This window comes from Camellia sinensis, chromosome 10, assembly GCF_055761805.1.
Source record: "Camellia sinensis isolate YWXY chromosome 10, ASM5576180v1, whole genome shotgun sequence".
NCBI classification, from domain to species: Eukaryota; Viridiplantae; Streptophyta; class Magnoliopsida; order Ericales; family Theaceae; genus Camellia; species Camellia sinensis.
The window spans coordinates 161,016,861-161,028,898 of record NC_138970.1 but is presented as its reverse complement, the minus strand read 5'-3'; the positions used below and the strand labels follow the sequence as shown (position 1 = coordinate 161,028,898).

Genomic DNA, 12,038 nt, shown 5'->3' with positions numbered 1-12,038 from the left:
ATATGGGTAGTTTGCACATGCACATTGAAATGAAATTTGCCCTTTATTAAATATGCACAATGTCTTGAATTGAATAAATACACCTAGAGGGTCAAATAGTATAGTGAAATAAATCAGGTGACAAATACCATTTCTCAAGTATACAACCCCACATCGATATTACCAAATGAAATACTGAATAAAGGTGTATATATATGTAGTACTATTATAAAGAGAAGTCTTCTCTGGGTGTTTATGTCTCATATTTTGGGTTTTCCAAAAATACCCCTATATCAGTTATATGGGCAATTATGCACTAAATTCAATTTTTGTTTTTTTTTTCAAATCTCTGAACTTTTGATTTTTTTCAAATTCATTTCAATTTTCAAATTTTGAATTCAATCATACAATTTGCAGTCTTATTTTCTTAAACAAAAATGATCATATATATGTAACCATGTCGACCTCGAATTGAAATTGTCAGTCCATCTTAATTCTCAATTCATGAATTTCATAATATGAATTTCAATTCCCAATTCTCAATTATATGAATTTCATAATATGAGATTAACAATTATGAATTATATGAATTTCAATTTTTTTAATTTTATTCGTAATTAAAAAAAATTACTTTTAAAACCCTAATTTCAAACCCTAATTTCCTTTTAATTCCTCTTAACAAGCAAAAAAAAAAAAAAACAATTTCATAATAGACATTTTGATTCACAAGCATAATTTCAAAATTCCAATTTCTGATTTCAAATTTCAAAATATAGACATTTCATAATTCCAATTCAACAATTCTCAATTACATGAATTTCATATTATGATATTAACAATTATCAATTATATGAATTTCAATTTTTTGAATTTTATTCTTAATTAAAAAAAATTACTTTTAAAACCCTAATTTCAAACCCTAATTTCCTTTTAATTCCTCTTAACAAGCAAAAAAATAATAATTTCCAATTCAATAAATATCGGTTGGTTTATTCACAATTCAAAATTCAAAATATAGACATTTTAATTCACAAGCATAATTTCGAAATTCCAATTTCTGATTTCAAATTTCAAAATATAGACATTTCATAATTCCAATTCAACAATTCTCAATTACATGAATTTCATAATATGACATTAACAATTATCAATTATATGAATTTCAATTTTTTAAATTTTATTCTTAATTAAAAAAAATTACTTTTAAAACCCTAATTTCAAACCCTAATTTCCTTTTAATTCCTCTTAACAAGCAAAAAAAAAAACAATGTCCAATTCAACAAATATCGGTTGGTTTATTCACAATTCAAAATTCAAAATATAGACATTTTGATTCACAAGCATAATTTCAAAATTCTAATTTCTTATTTCAAATTTCAAAATATAGACATTTCATAATTCCAATTCAACAATTCTCAATTACATGAATTTCATAATATGACATTAACAATTATCAATTATATGAATTTCAATTTTTTGAATTTTATTCTTAATTAAAAAAAATTACTTTTAAAACCCTAATTTCAAACCCTAATTTCCTTTTAATTCCTCTTAACAAGCAAAAAAAAAAAAAACAATGTCCAATTCAACAAATATCGGTTGGTTTATTCACAATTCAAAATTCAAAATATAGACATTTTGATTCACAAGCATAATTTCAAAATTCCAATTTCTGATTTCAAATTTCAAAATATAGACATTTCATAATTCCAATTCAACGATTCTCAATTACATGAATTTCATAATATGACATTAACAATTATCAATTATATGAATTTCAAATTTTTTAATTTTATTCTTAATTAAAAAAATTAATTTTAAAACCCTAATTTCAAACCCTAATTTCCTTTTAATTCCTCTTAAAAGCAAAAAAAAAACAATGTCCAATTCAACAAATATAGGTTGGTTTATTCACAATTCAAAATTCAAAATATAGACATTTTGATTCACAAGCATAATTTCAAAATTCCAATTTCTGATTTCAAATTTCAAAATATAAACATTTCATAATTTCAATTCTCAATTCTCAATTATATGAATTTCATAATATGACATTAACAATTATCAATTATATGAATTTATGATTTATGAATTTCATAATTCCAATTTTCAATTCTCAATTCTCATATTTATGATTTATTTAAAAAATTCAAAAAATTCAAAATATTCCAAACTTGATTTATGATTCAAAACCCTTAATTTTTTGAACCCTAAAATGTCATCCTAAAAGGATGCGTGAACAATCTGATATCGAGCAACAATTATCTTTAGAACCCTAATTTCATAACCACACTGATAAAGCATAAAAAATCCAAACCCAAATATTCAATTCACAAGCAACATCCAAAAATTCAAAAGCATAAAAAATTCCACAAATTCAAACCCTGATTTCTGATTTCAAAAAATTCTAAACCCTAATTTCATAACCACACTGATAAAACCCTAACACATTAGAACCCTAACACATTTAATAATTCACATTTAAAACCCTAACATCCATAGTTTCACAAACACATTCACATTTTTCACAAACACAATAAATAAATACATAAAATTCAAATGATACAGACAGAGCTAGATGTCATACCACGGAGAGAGAGAGAGAGAGAGAGAGAGAGCAGAGACAGAGAGTGAGAGCAGAGGGAGAGCGAGAGCGATAGTGAGAGCCGAAGCAGAGCGAGATCGAGAGCGAGTGAGTCTGAGAGCAGAGGGAGATGGAGAGTGAGAGCTAGAGAGTCTGAGAAATGAGAGAGATAGAGCAAGAGACGAAAAACCTAAGTGTCAAAAACGTGATTGCAAATGAGGCCATACCCGTGTTTTATAGGAGTTTTAAAAGCGTTCTTTCAATTAGCGTTTTCATTAATTAACAGTGAAAACGCTATTACGAATAGCGTTTTCTTCACAAAAGAAATGCACAGTAAAATCGCTATTTGAAATAGCGTTTTCTTCACAAAACGAATCCACAAATAAAGCGCTATTTAGAATAGCGTTTTATTCAGAAAAAATTTTTTACCTTAAAATCGCGATTCACAATAGCACCTTCACTATTCATCAAGTTTTGGGCTCCAAACAGTGAAAGCGCGATTTGTAATAGTGCTTTAGCCTAGTTTGGGAAATCCGTCCAAACTAGGCCTAGTTTGGGAAATAGGATGCAAAAGAGGCTTAATATGGGAAAAGCCCCCACAAAATATCAAATTATTTATAATTTAATATATTTTAAAATAATTTTATGTTTTTTTTAAACATTAACAACAACATTAAAGGCTATTTTTAGTATTAGTATTAGTATTATTATGGGGTTTTTAGTTCAACGTTTATAATATTAAGATTTTATAAGATAAATGATATGTAACATTTTCATAATAGTTAAGGCCTCTCAACAATTTTATAGAATTTTTTTTTTCTAGCTCTTCATAGAGAAATTCAACTTTACAAAAAAATTTCTTTGTGACGAGTTGAAAATTTTCTAATAATATTATTGAGTGAGAAAATTAAAAAAATAAACAAATTTAAACAAACACTATTTTTAATACTCTACTAAAAATTAGATATAGGACCTCTTCCGCTTTTAAAGAATTTTAATTAGAAGCATTTTTGCATTGTCTCTCCCACTAGTGTGCACATTCTTTAATGAGATTGGCTTTATCTCCAGTTAGAAATTTTAATTGAATTAGACAATTGAGATTTTTTATCAGTCAGAGTTAATGAACAAAAGTCTCTTACTAATCAAAATTAATAAAATGATTCAACTAGACCAAGAGCTAGAATATCTGGCCAATGCACTTCATTAATTTTGACCGGTAAGAGACTTTTGTTTATTAACTGTGACCGATAAGAGACCTTAATTGTCTAGTTGAACTCTCAACTAAAGACCAGCTATTTCCTTCTTTAATTAATAAATACTAGCGGTTAGCATATGCAATGCGTGCATAATTAAAATAAATAAAAATAAAATAAAATATTTATTATATAATTTGTATCATTCAAGTGATAAGAGTTTTCATTTATTTGACTCAATGTCTAAGGTCCAACTCTCATTTCTTCTATCTAATTATTATTATTATATATATACATACTAGCGGGTGGCACACGCAATACGTGTGCAATTCAGATAAGTAAGCATAAAAATAAATAATAAAAAAATTAATATTATAATATGTAAGATGTCTAAATGGTAAGAGTGTTTTTAATGAAACTCAAGATCTTGGGTTCAAATCTTGCACACACCTTTGAATAATATTTTTTTTTTATTTTAGGATAAAAAAATTTGCCACATGATATAAGGAGAAGCCACCATACTCTTGGATATCAAATCAGTGTTCACATATATAATAGTAGATATATATATATATACACATATGGAAGATAGATAGATTGAGATGAGTAATGTGATTGAGTGATTGTTTAATGTGATTAATTATGAGTGATTATTTAATGTGATTAATTATGATAACATGTAACTTAATTAGTATTTTTGGAGTAGTTGTTGCGTAGGTTACTTGTTCAACTTTTGATATCTTTGTGATGTTTATTTTATTTATTTATTTTGCTATTATGAAGCTATATGTAGGGCTGCAAATGAGCCGAGCCGAGTTCTGTGAAGCTCGAGCTCGGCTCGATAGAATTTGATAATGTTCGGGCTCAGCTCGAGCTCGAGTCGAGTTATGAAAGTTGCGCTCGAGCTCGGCTCGCTAGATATTTATAAAGCTCGAGCTCGGCTCGACATAGCTCGTTTACAAACGAACGAGCTCGAGCTCGAACACACAAACAAATTAAGCTATGAACAGAGCCAAAATCAAATATGCCAATCTTCAAAATCAATTAAAACATCCTGATGCAACAATAAATCAATAACAACAGCCCAAACAAATCTGCCAATCTTGAAAATCACATAAAACATCCTAATGCAACAATTGATACATCCTAATGCAACAATAAATCAATAACAACCTAAAAAAATCTGCCAATCTTGAAAATCAAATAAAACATCCTAATAGAATAATAAATCAATAACATAAACAACACAATTTGCAAACAGACCATTCAATTGCAATAACTATTATAGTAATCTGCAAACAAGCCATTCAAACTTTAAAACTAAACTAATCAAAACATAGAACTTCCATATCCCAACACCAATATATAAAGTTACATCACTTAAAAAAAAGAACAAGAGTCTTTAAAGTTTCTCTTAGTAAGCAAAAAGAGAAATTGAAATTGTCTGATGATGTCTTCACTTGAATCAAGCTCCAAAAGTTCCAAAAGTTTCCTTCAATTTTGTTGATAAAGCTTCAAAAATCTGGTTCATTTGCACCTGCACTTCTCAAAAATATGGTTCATTTGATAAAGATTAATATTAGTGTAATATCTTAAAATAATTACCATGAACAACTCTTGCATTTAATGAAAAAAATTAAAAACATTAAACATACCTTGTTAACATGTCGTAATTACAAGAAAGAAACCATTAAGGCAGCAAAATCTCTTTAAAAGATGGCTTGCCAGCCTATGAAAAGAAGCAAAAAAAAATTGATTTCATTTATTTTTTCTTCTACTTTTCACATAAATTGATTATTAGAAGGGACTTTAATTATATAGGATAAAATATTATACTTACATCCGGTGTCTTTTTCAGTCCATGTAATGCACGTACCCAATCAGCTCCACACAACAATATTTGGACAGTTTCTGTTGACAATGATGCACGATAAGGATCAATGACTCTACCACCAGCACTAAATGTAGACTCCGAAGCTACTGAAGTGATAGGAACCGATAATATATCACACGCCATTTTAGACAATACACGAAACTTCAGATTATTCACTTTCCACCACTCTAATGCATCAAAACAGGAATCTGAATCTACGTTACAAATATAAACACCTTCTTCTAAATAAATGTCCAAGTCAGATTTCACAGGTTGAATGGTGTCAGCTTTTCTAACGAAAGATTCAAATTTCGATTTTCCAGTTATAACAGATTTTCCCACACCTTGCATACAACTACTTGAACCAGTTGCTCGTGTGTTGTGCAAAAAACTTTTCTCAGTATTTGATGAGGTGTGAATAGAAACATACTCATTGTAAAGCTCATATAGAGCCTCACGAACTATAGAGATGTTTCTAGTAGCTTCAGCTTCTGGGTAGATCTTTGGAAAACAAAAATCAATAAGCATCATTTTGTATCTTGGATCTAAAACAGCAGCCATAGCCATTAATAAATTGCATTCACCCCAATACTTGTCAAATTTGACCTTCATCTTCAAAGACATAGCTCGAATGTGTTCATTGTCATCCACTGATTTCTCATTCAATATCTCTTTTATTCTCCACACCTCTGTAAGGAACAAATTAGAAGTTGGATAGTCACTTCCAGAAATGATATTTGTGACTTCATTGAAAATACCCAAAAATTGACACACATTCTCAACTTTTATCCAATCTTCAAGGCTAGGCACATAAAACCCAAATCCCTCTCTTGGTACCTAGGGAAGACATCTTTAAACTCCAATGCAGTAGCCATCATCATATATGCTCCATTCCATCGTGTAGGACAATCCAAAATCAATTTCTTTGAAGGCAATTGCAACTGCTTAACAATTTCATTAAATTGAAGAAGACGAGCTTCTAATGCAACCAAATACTTCACACCTTCGCGAACACCATCAACAATATCTCCAATTTCACTAAGGCCATATTGCACCATGATATTGAAGATATGTGTACAACAACGAACGTGAAAAAGTTTTCCGCCTAATGGTAATTTCTTCTTCATGGAAAAGTTTTCTTTCAAGACCCTCAAAGCAACGTCATTGTATGAAGCATTGTCAACTATAACAGTAGCCACCTTGTTTTCAATTCCCCATTCAACTAAACATTTGTGAAGAGCATCAGCAATGATAACACCGGTGTGTGGAGGTGGTACATTACAAAAGTTGAGGACACGCTTTTGTAATTGCCAATCATCATCTACAAAATGAACTGTAATGACCATATATTGGATTTTTTGCCCCGACTTCCACAAATCTGTTGTGATACTGATTCTGTTAACATTCTTCATAAATGCTTTCAACTTCTTCTTCTGAATGTCATAGGTTGATACACAATCATTTTTTGCTGTTGTACGACTAATCTTTTGCCAATATGGGGTAGCGGTCCGCATAAACTTGTTAAACAAAACATGCTCCATTTTCATAAAAGGATACTCATGATAAAGTATCATGTGAGAAGTAGCTTCCCTTACCTTCGCATGATCATACGTGAAGGTAGAGGCACTGGTCACATTATCGGATCCAATTGCAGAAAATGATAAAACCTTTTGCTTCTTTTCTGCAAGTTTACGTGCCACACAATTTTTCTTTAAATGCCTCAGAAGTTGAGTTGTAGCACCAGTTGCATGAATTGCAAATTGTGTTTTGCACCATTGACATTGAGCCTTCTTCGTACCATCTGGAAGGACTACTTCAGTAAATTCTTTCCAAGCTTGGGATGCCCTTTTTCTAGATTTCTTTTCAAATGGGTTTTTGTTTACAGCTTCTTCATTGTCTCTTTCATTGTCCTCTATTTCAATCATATCATCAACATCAACCTCAACATCAGCATCAACATCATTCACAACATCATTGATAGAATTATCCATGAGTGGACTAACGGATGACTCTTCGAATAAAGAAAATGGTGTACACGAATCTTGTTCTGGAGAAGTGAGATGAAGTTGTCTATTTGACATATCTAGAAGGGAGGGGGGAAATAATTTCAAAATATGAGGCTTAAAAAATGTAATTAATATTGTTACAAAAGGAAAGAAAATTAAAATTCAGATTTTTAAAATTTTTCTATTTGATGCAAAGGCCAAATCAATTACAAATAAGACACACGACAAAAGAGATTTAAATGAATAAGATAAATTACTCGCACCAATTCCACTATGCTAAAAGAAGAAAAGAGTATAATTCAACTAATTAAATATGCAACTGCGTGGGGTATACAATACCAATCAAACTATACAAACCCAACAACTAAAACATTCAGAGAATAAAATACAATTGGTATGGGTATGACAACACAAGGTTTTTCTATTTGATGCAAAGGCCAAATTCAGAGTCAGCAACTACAAAAGTGCTCATACATGCCTTATCAGGAACTAGGAAGTCATCTTTAGCTATAACACAAGATTATATGACACTTAAAACCTCAAACTGATAACACATATACATGTAACTATATGTGCTTTTAAAAGTTTCAATAGGCATTTCTTTTTTTCTTTTTTTTTTTTTGTAAAGTTGGAAGATTAGAGAAAAAAAAAAAAAAAGAGGTGGTGATATAATGTGCTTTTGTTTTAAAGTTTGGTCACTTTTGTATAGTTTGGTCTGACTTATTCAAAGATGGTGCTCAATTTCACAACATAATTTAATCTTTTTTTAATTCTGCTAAAAATACATAAATTAATATTTTACAAAATTTATTTTGAAATTTATATGTAAAAAAATTTATTCATTCATCTACCTTATGTCTCATTCTATGATCCATTTTTATAACATGTTCAAAGATGGTGCTCATAAGATAATATCTAAACCTATGATGTTTCATTAATATGGAGATGTTCCATATTAATGACATGTTAAAAGAAATTGCAGGCATTGCATCTATACTGAATAATATTTTTCAATCATAATAATGAGACGTACAAAAGTTTTTAATAATGAGACATACGATTAGATGATCACTTAATTTGTTATAATCCCACGATTAGATGATCACTTAACTTGTTACATGTGCCTATTAAGAAAATATAAAAGCAAATATTAGTGTCAAAACTCTTAATTTTTTGATCCATCCACATACAAAAGTTTTTAATAATGAGACATACGATTAGATGATCACTTAACTTGTTATAATCCCACGATTAGATGATCACTTAACTTGTTACATGTGCCTATTAAGAAAATATAAAAGCAAATATTAGTGTCAAAACTCTTAATTTTTTGATCATAAAAGCAAATATGATCCATCCACAACAAATTTGAAATCCTAAAACTCCACATCATGAGGAATAGAATTTAGCAGAATACATGAATGATTTAAATGGGATTATGAGGCACTCAAGATTGAGTCCAGTGAGATATTACTCTCTTTAGATTCTTGTACCCCCATCCTCATATCAAAAGAAAAAAATAAATCTTGTGCGAGAGCATTAGTTTGATGGCAATTTAAGAAATGGTGGTCAAAAAGTGAAATGTTTCCTTGTTTCCAAATGGCCCACAACAGAGCAACAACCCGTCGAGTAAATTCTTCATCCTTCACCTCTCTTCTCCATTGATCATTCCATTCATTAATTTAAAACATCAAAACAATATTAAACCACCATCACTGCCACTATCCACACACATATACCACAACCATCAGCACCATCATTTTAGAGTCACAATTAAATACATGAAATAATCAGAGCATCACTTTTAAAACAACATATATTATAACATGTTCACTACTTCAATTTAAAAAGCATGTAGAGAATTAGAAAAATACAATTAAATAAAAACCAAAACATTTCTCACACAAACTCTAGGGACACATTCCAACTGGGTAGTCAATTCAACAAAAAAATCAAACACAGAATCATGATCTTAGGCAGCAAACCTTGACTCGAACTGTTTTTTAGGCTTTGATGTAAATATTCAAAGAGGCATCCCAACATTGTAAGATTCAAAGAGGTGTGTTCTATCTCAAGAAGAAGAAGAAGAAAACTAACCCTAAGATTGAAGAACAAAAGTAAGGAATAGAAACTTACCACAAAGGATTGAAGAGAAGATTTTATCTTCTAGTCCCAAATCTTCACCAAAACAAAGAAACGTTGAAATAGAGATGTGTTCTTCGTTCGATTCGATGTTGTGACCCTAGCCCCAAAATTTGTCTGCAGAGAGAGATGAGATGAGACCAAATCTCTTGAAATAGAGATGAAAAATAAGAAAATAAGGAAGAAGGAGTACCAGACAAAGCTTGTAGAACAACGTTTCTTGAAATAGAGATGAGACCAAATCTCTCACACTTATTCGAATCAGGAAAAGCTTGGATGGAAACAAGGTTTTTTTTTTGGTGAAAGAAGGCCACAACAGCTTCCAAATCTGAGGACTGAACCCTAATTTCATAACACATATATATATACCAGGCTCGCGAGCCGAGCCGAGTCTTACCAAGCTCGGGCTCGGCTCGTTAATAAAACGAGCCTAAATTTCGGGCTCGAGCTCGTTTATTAAGCAACCGAACCGAGCTCGAGCCGAGCCTAATCGAGCCGAGCTCGAGCCTGTTCGCGAACAGCTCAGTTCGTTTGTAGCCCTAGCTATATGTTGTAGTTTATTTGTTTTAAGGTTTGGTTTGGACTTTGTGACTCTTGTGCAATTTGATACGATATTTTTTATATTTATAATTATTTTCTTATCCAAAATAAAAAATAAGAAAAGATAGCATTTAATTTTAGTCCAACATTACTTTGACAGATTCATGTTTATAAATTTGAATTTTTCATCCATAACCTAATTGACAGTGTCCATGTTTGTTTTGGGAGTAAAGGTAGGACTTAGAAAAATTATCAAATATTCTACATAATACTCACATATCTTTGAGCAATGTTTAGAGACCTCACACCATATGTAAGTATTCAATAATGCTAGGAAATCTAGAATATTTATTGAAAAAGAGCATTCAATACTCACATCACATGGGTTTTGTAGGACTCACATCATGCGAGACCCACATGCTATATAAATATTCAGTAATGTTAGGAGTCTAGAATATTTATTCAGAAAGAGCATTTCAAAGATGGGTCCCATTATACAAAATTCAATCCACACCATCCATTATCATTCTCTAGGTAAATCCCTTATGCTGTGTTTGGTTGGGAGATTTGAGGAGGGATTTGGAAAGAGAAATGGAAAAAAAAGGTGAAATGTAAATAAAACATACCTATATTTCACCTAGTTTCACACACATTTTCCTTTTCCTTTTCCAAATTCCTCCCCAAATCTCCCAACCAAATACAGTATTAAAGTAATCTAAAAATATATGTATTATTGATTGATTGATTACAAGATTGTTGTGTATTACAAATCAGAGTAGCTCATTATATAGGAGAGGGTTTGGGTAGTAGGTGAGGAGTAGGTGAGGGTAAATTGGTGGTAGGTGTAGTAGGTGTGGTAGTAGGTGGTGGTAGGTGTAGGTAAATTCTAACAGCCCCCCGCAAACTCAAGGAGGATAGAAACTAACCAACTTGAGTTTGAAGAGAGGAACAAAACAAGAAAATACATAAAAATAAAAAAAAAGGATAGGAGACACTGTATGGTCGTGTCAGACCATTGGTGAAGACACTGAATGGTGGTGTCATAACGTTGTAGAGGACACTGTATGGTGGTGTCATAACGTTGTAGAGGACACTGTATGGGGGTGTCATAACGGTGTAGAGGACACTGGATGGCGGTGTCAGACCGATGTAGAAGACAGTTTATGGGGTCATGTCGGACCGTTGTAGAAGACAGTTTATGGGGTCATGTCGGACCGTTGTAGAAGACAGTTTATGGGGTCATGTCGGACCGTTGTAGCAGACAATGTTGTGACAGTTGTTGTGACAGTTTACGGAGTCTTGCTGGACCCTTGTAGAAACTAACCGGAATCAATGTCGGGACAGTTTACAGAGTCTTGTCGGACCCATAAAGGAGCTAACCGGAATCAATGTCGGGACAGTTTACAGAGTCTTGTCGGACCCTTGTAGAAACTAACCGGAATCAATGTCGGGACAGTTTACAGAGTCTTGTCGGACCCTTGAAAAAGCTAACCGGTATCAAATGTCGGGACAGTTTATGGGGTCATGTCGGACCGTTGTAGAAGTGGCACCCTCAAAAGGTGTGCCCAATTTTGTCAAAAGGCGTGCCATCAAAAGGCGTGCCCACCTTTATCAAAAGATGTGCCATGAAAAAGGCGTGCCAGTTTGTCGGGCGTCAAGAGGCGCGCGATGCGCGTGGCTGCCTCGGCTATAAGACAGAGGCTAAGGCTGAGGCATACCAT

At 31.7% G+C, this 12,038-nt stretch overlaps 2 protein-coding genes across 10 annotated transcripts in view; both read right to left on the bottom strand.

Moving 5' to 3' along the window:
* LOC114282620 (protein PHYLLO, chloroplastic-like) overlaps positions 1-12,038 on the bottom strand; it is a 330,809-nt gene that overhangs the window by 270,414 nt on the left and 48,357 nt on the right. The window lies entirely within an intron of this gene.
* Positions 4,995-10,121, bottom strand: LOC145801405 (zinc finger BED domain-containing protein RICESLEEPER 2-like). Of its 6 annotated transcripts, XM_082892723.1 has the most exons (6): positions 10,028-10,119; positions 9,772-9,894; positions 6,060-7,712; positions 5,597-5,667; positions 5,412-5,485; positions 4,995-5,293 (listed from the first exon to the last, which is right to left on the bottom strand). In XM_082892723.1, exon 3 carries the CDS (start codon positions 7,708-7,710, stop codon positions 6,415-6,417), a length of 1,296 nt encoding a protein of 431 aa, XP_082748849.1. In that variant the 5' UTR covers positions 7,711-7,712; positions 9,772-9,894; positions 10,028-10,119; the 3' UTR covers positions 4,995-5,293; positions 5,412-5,485; positions 5,597-5,667; positions 6,060-6,414. The 6 variants fall into 6 exon arrangements, 5 of the variants coding, with proteins under 5 accessions (XP_082748849.1, XP_082748845.1, XP_082748846.1 ...); XR_014342826.1 differs by lacking the exon at positions 6,060-7,712 and having other exon boundaries at positions 10,028-10,121; XM_082892719.1 differs by having other exon boundaries at positions 5,597-7,712.

Coding starts and splice junctions, on each gene's coding strand:
- LOC145801405 (XM_082892719.1), bottom strand. CDS start 7,710: ATGTCAAATAGACAACTTCATCTCACTTCTCCAGAACAAGATTCGTGT.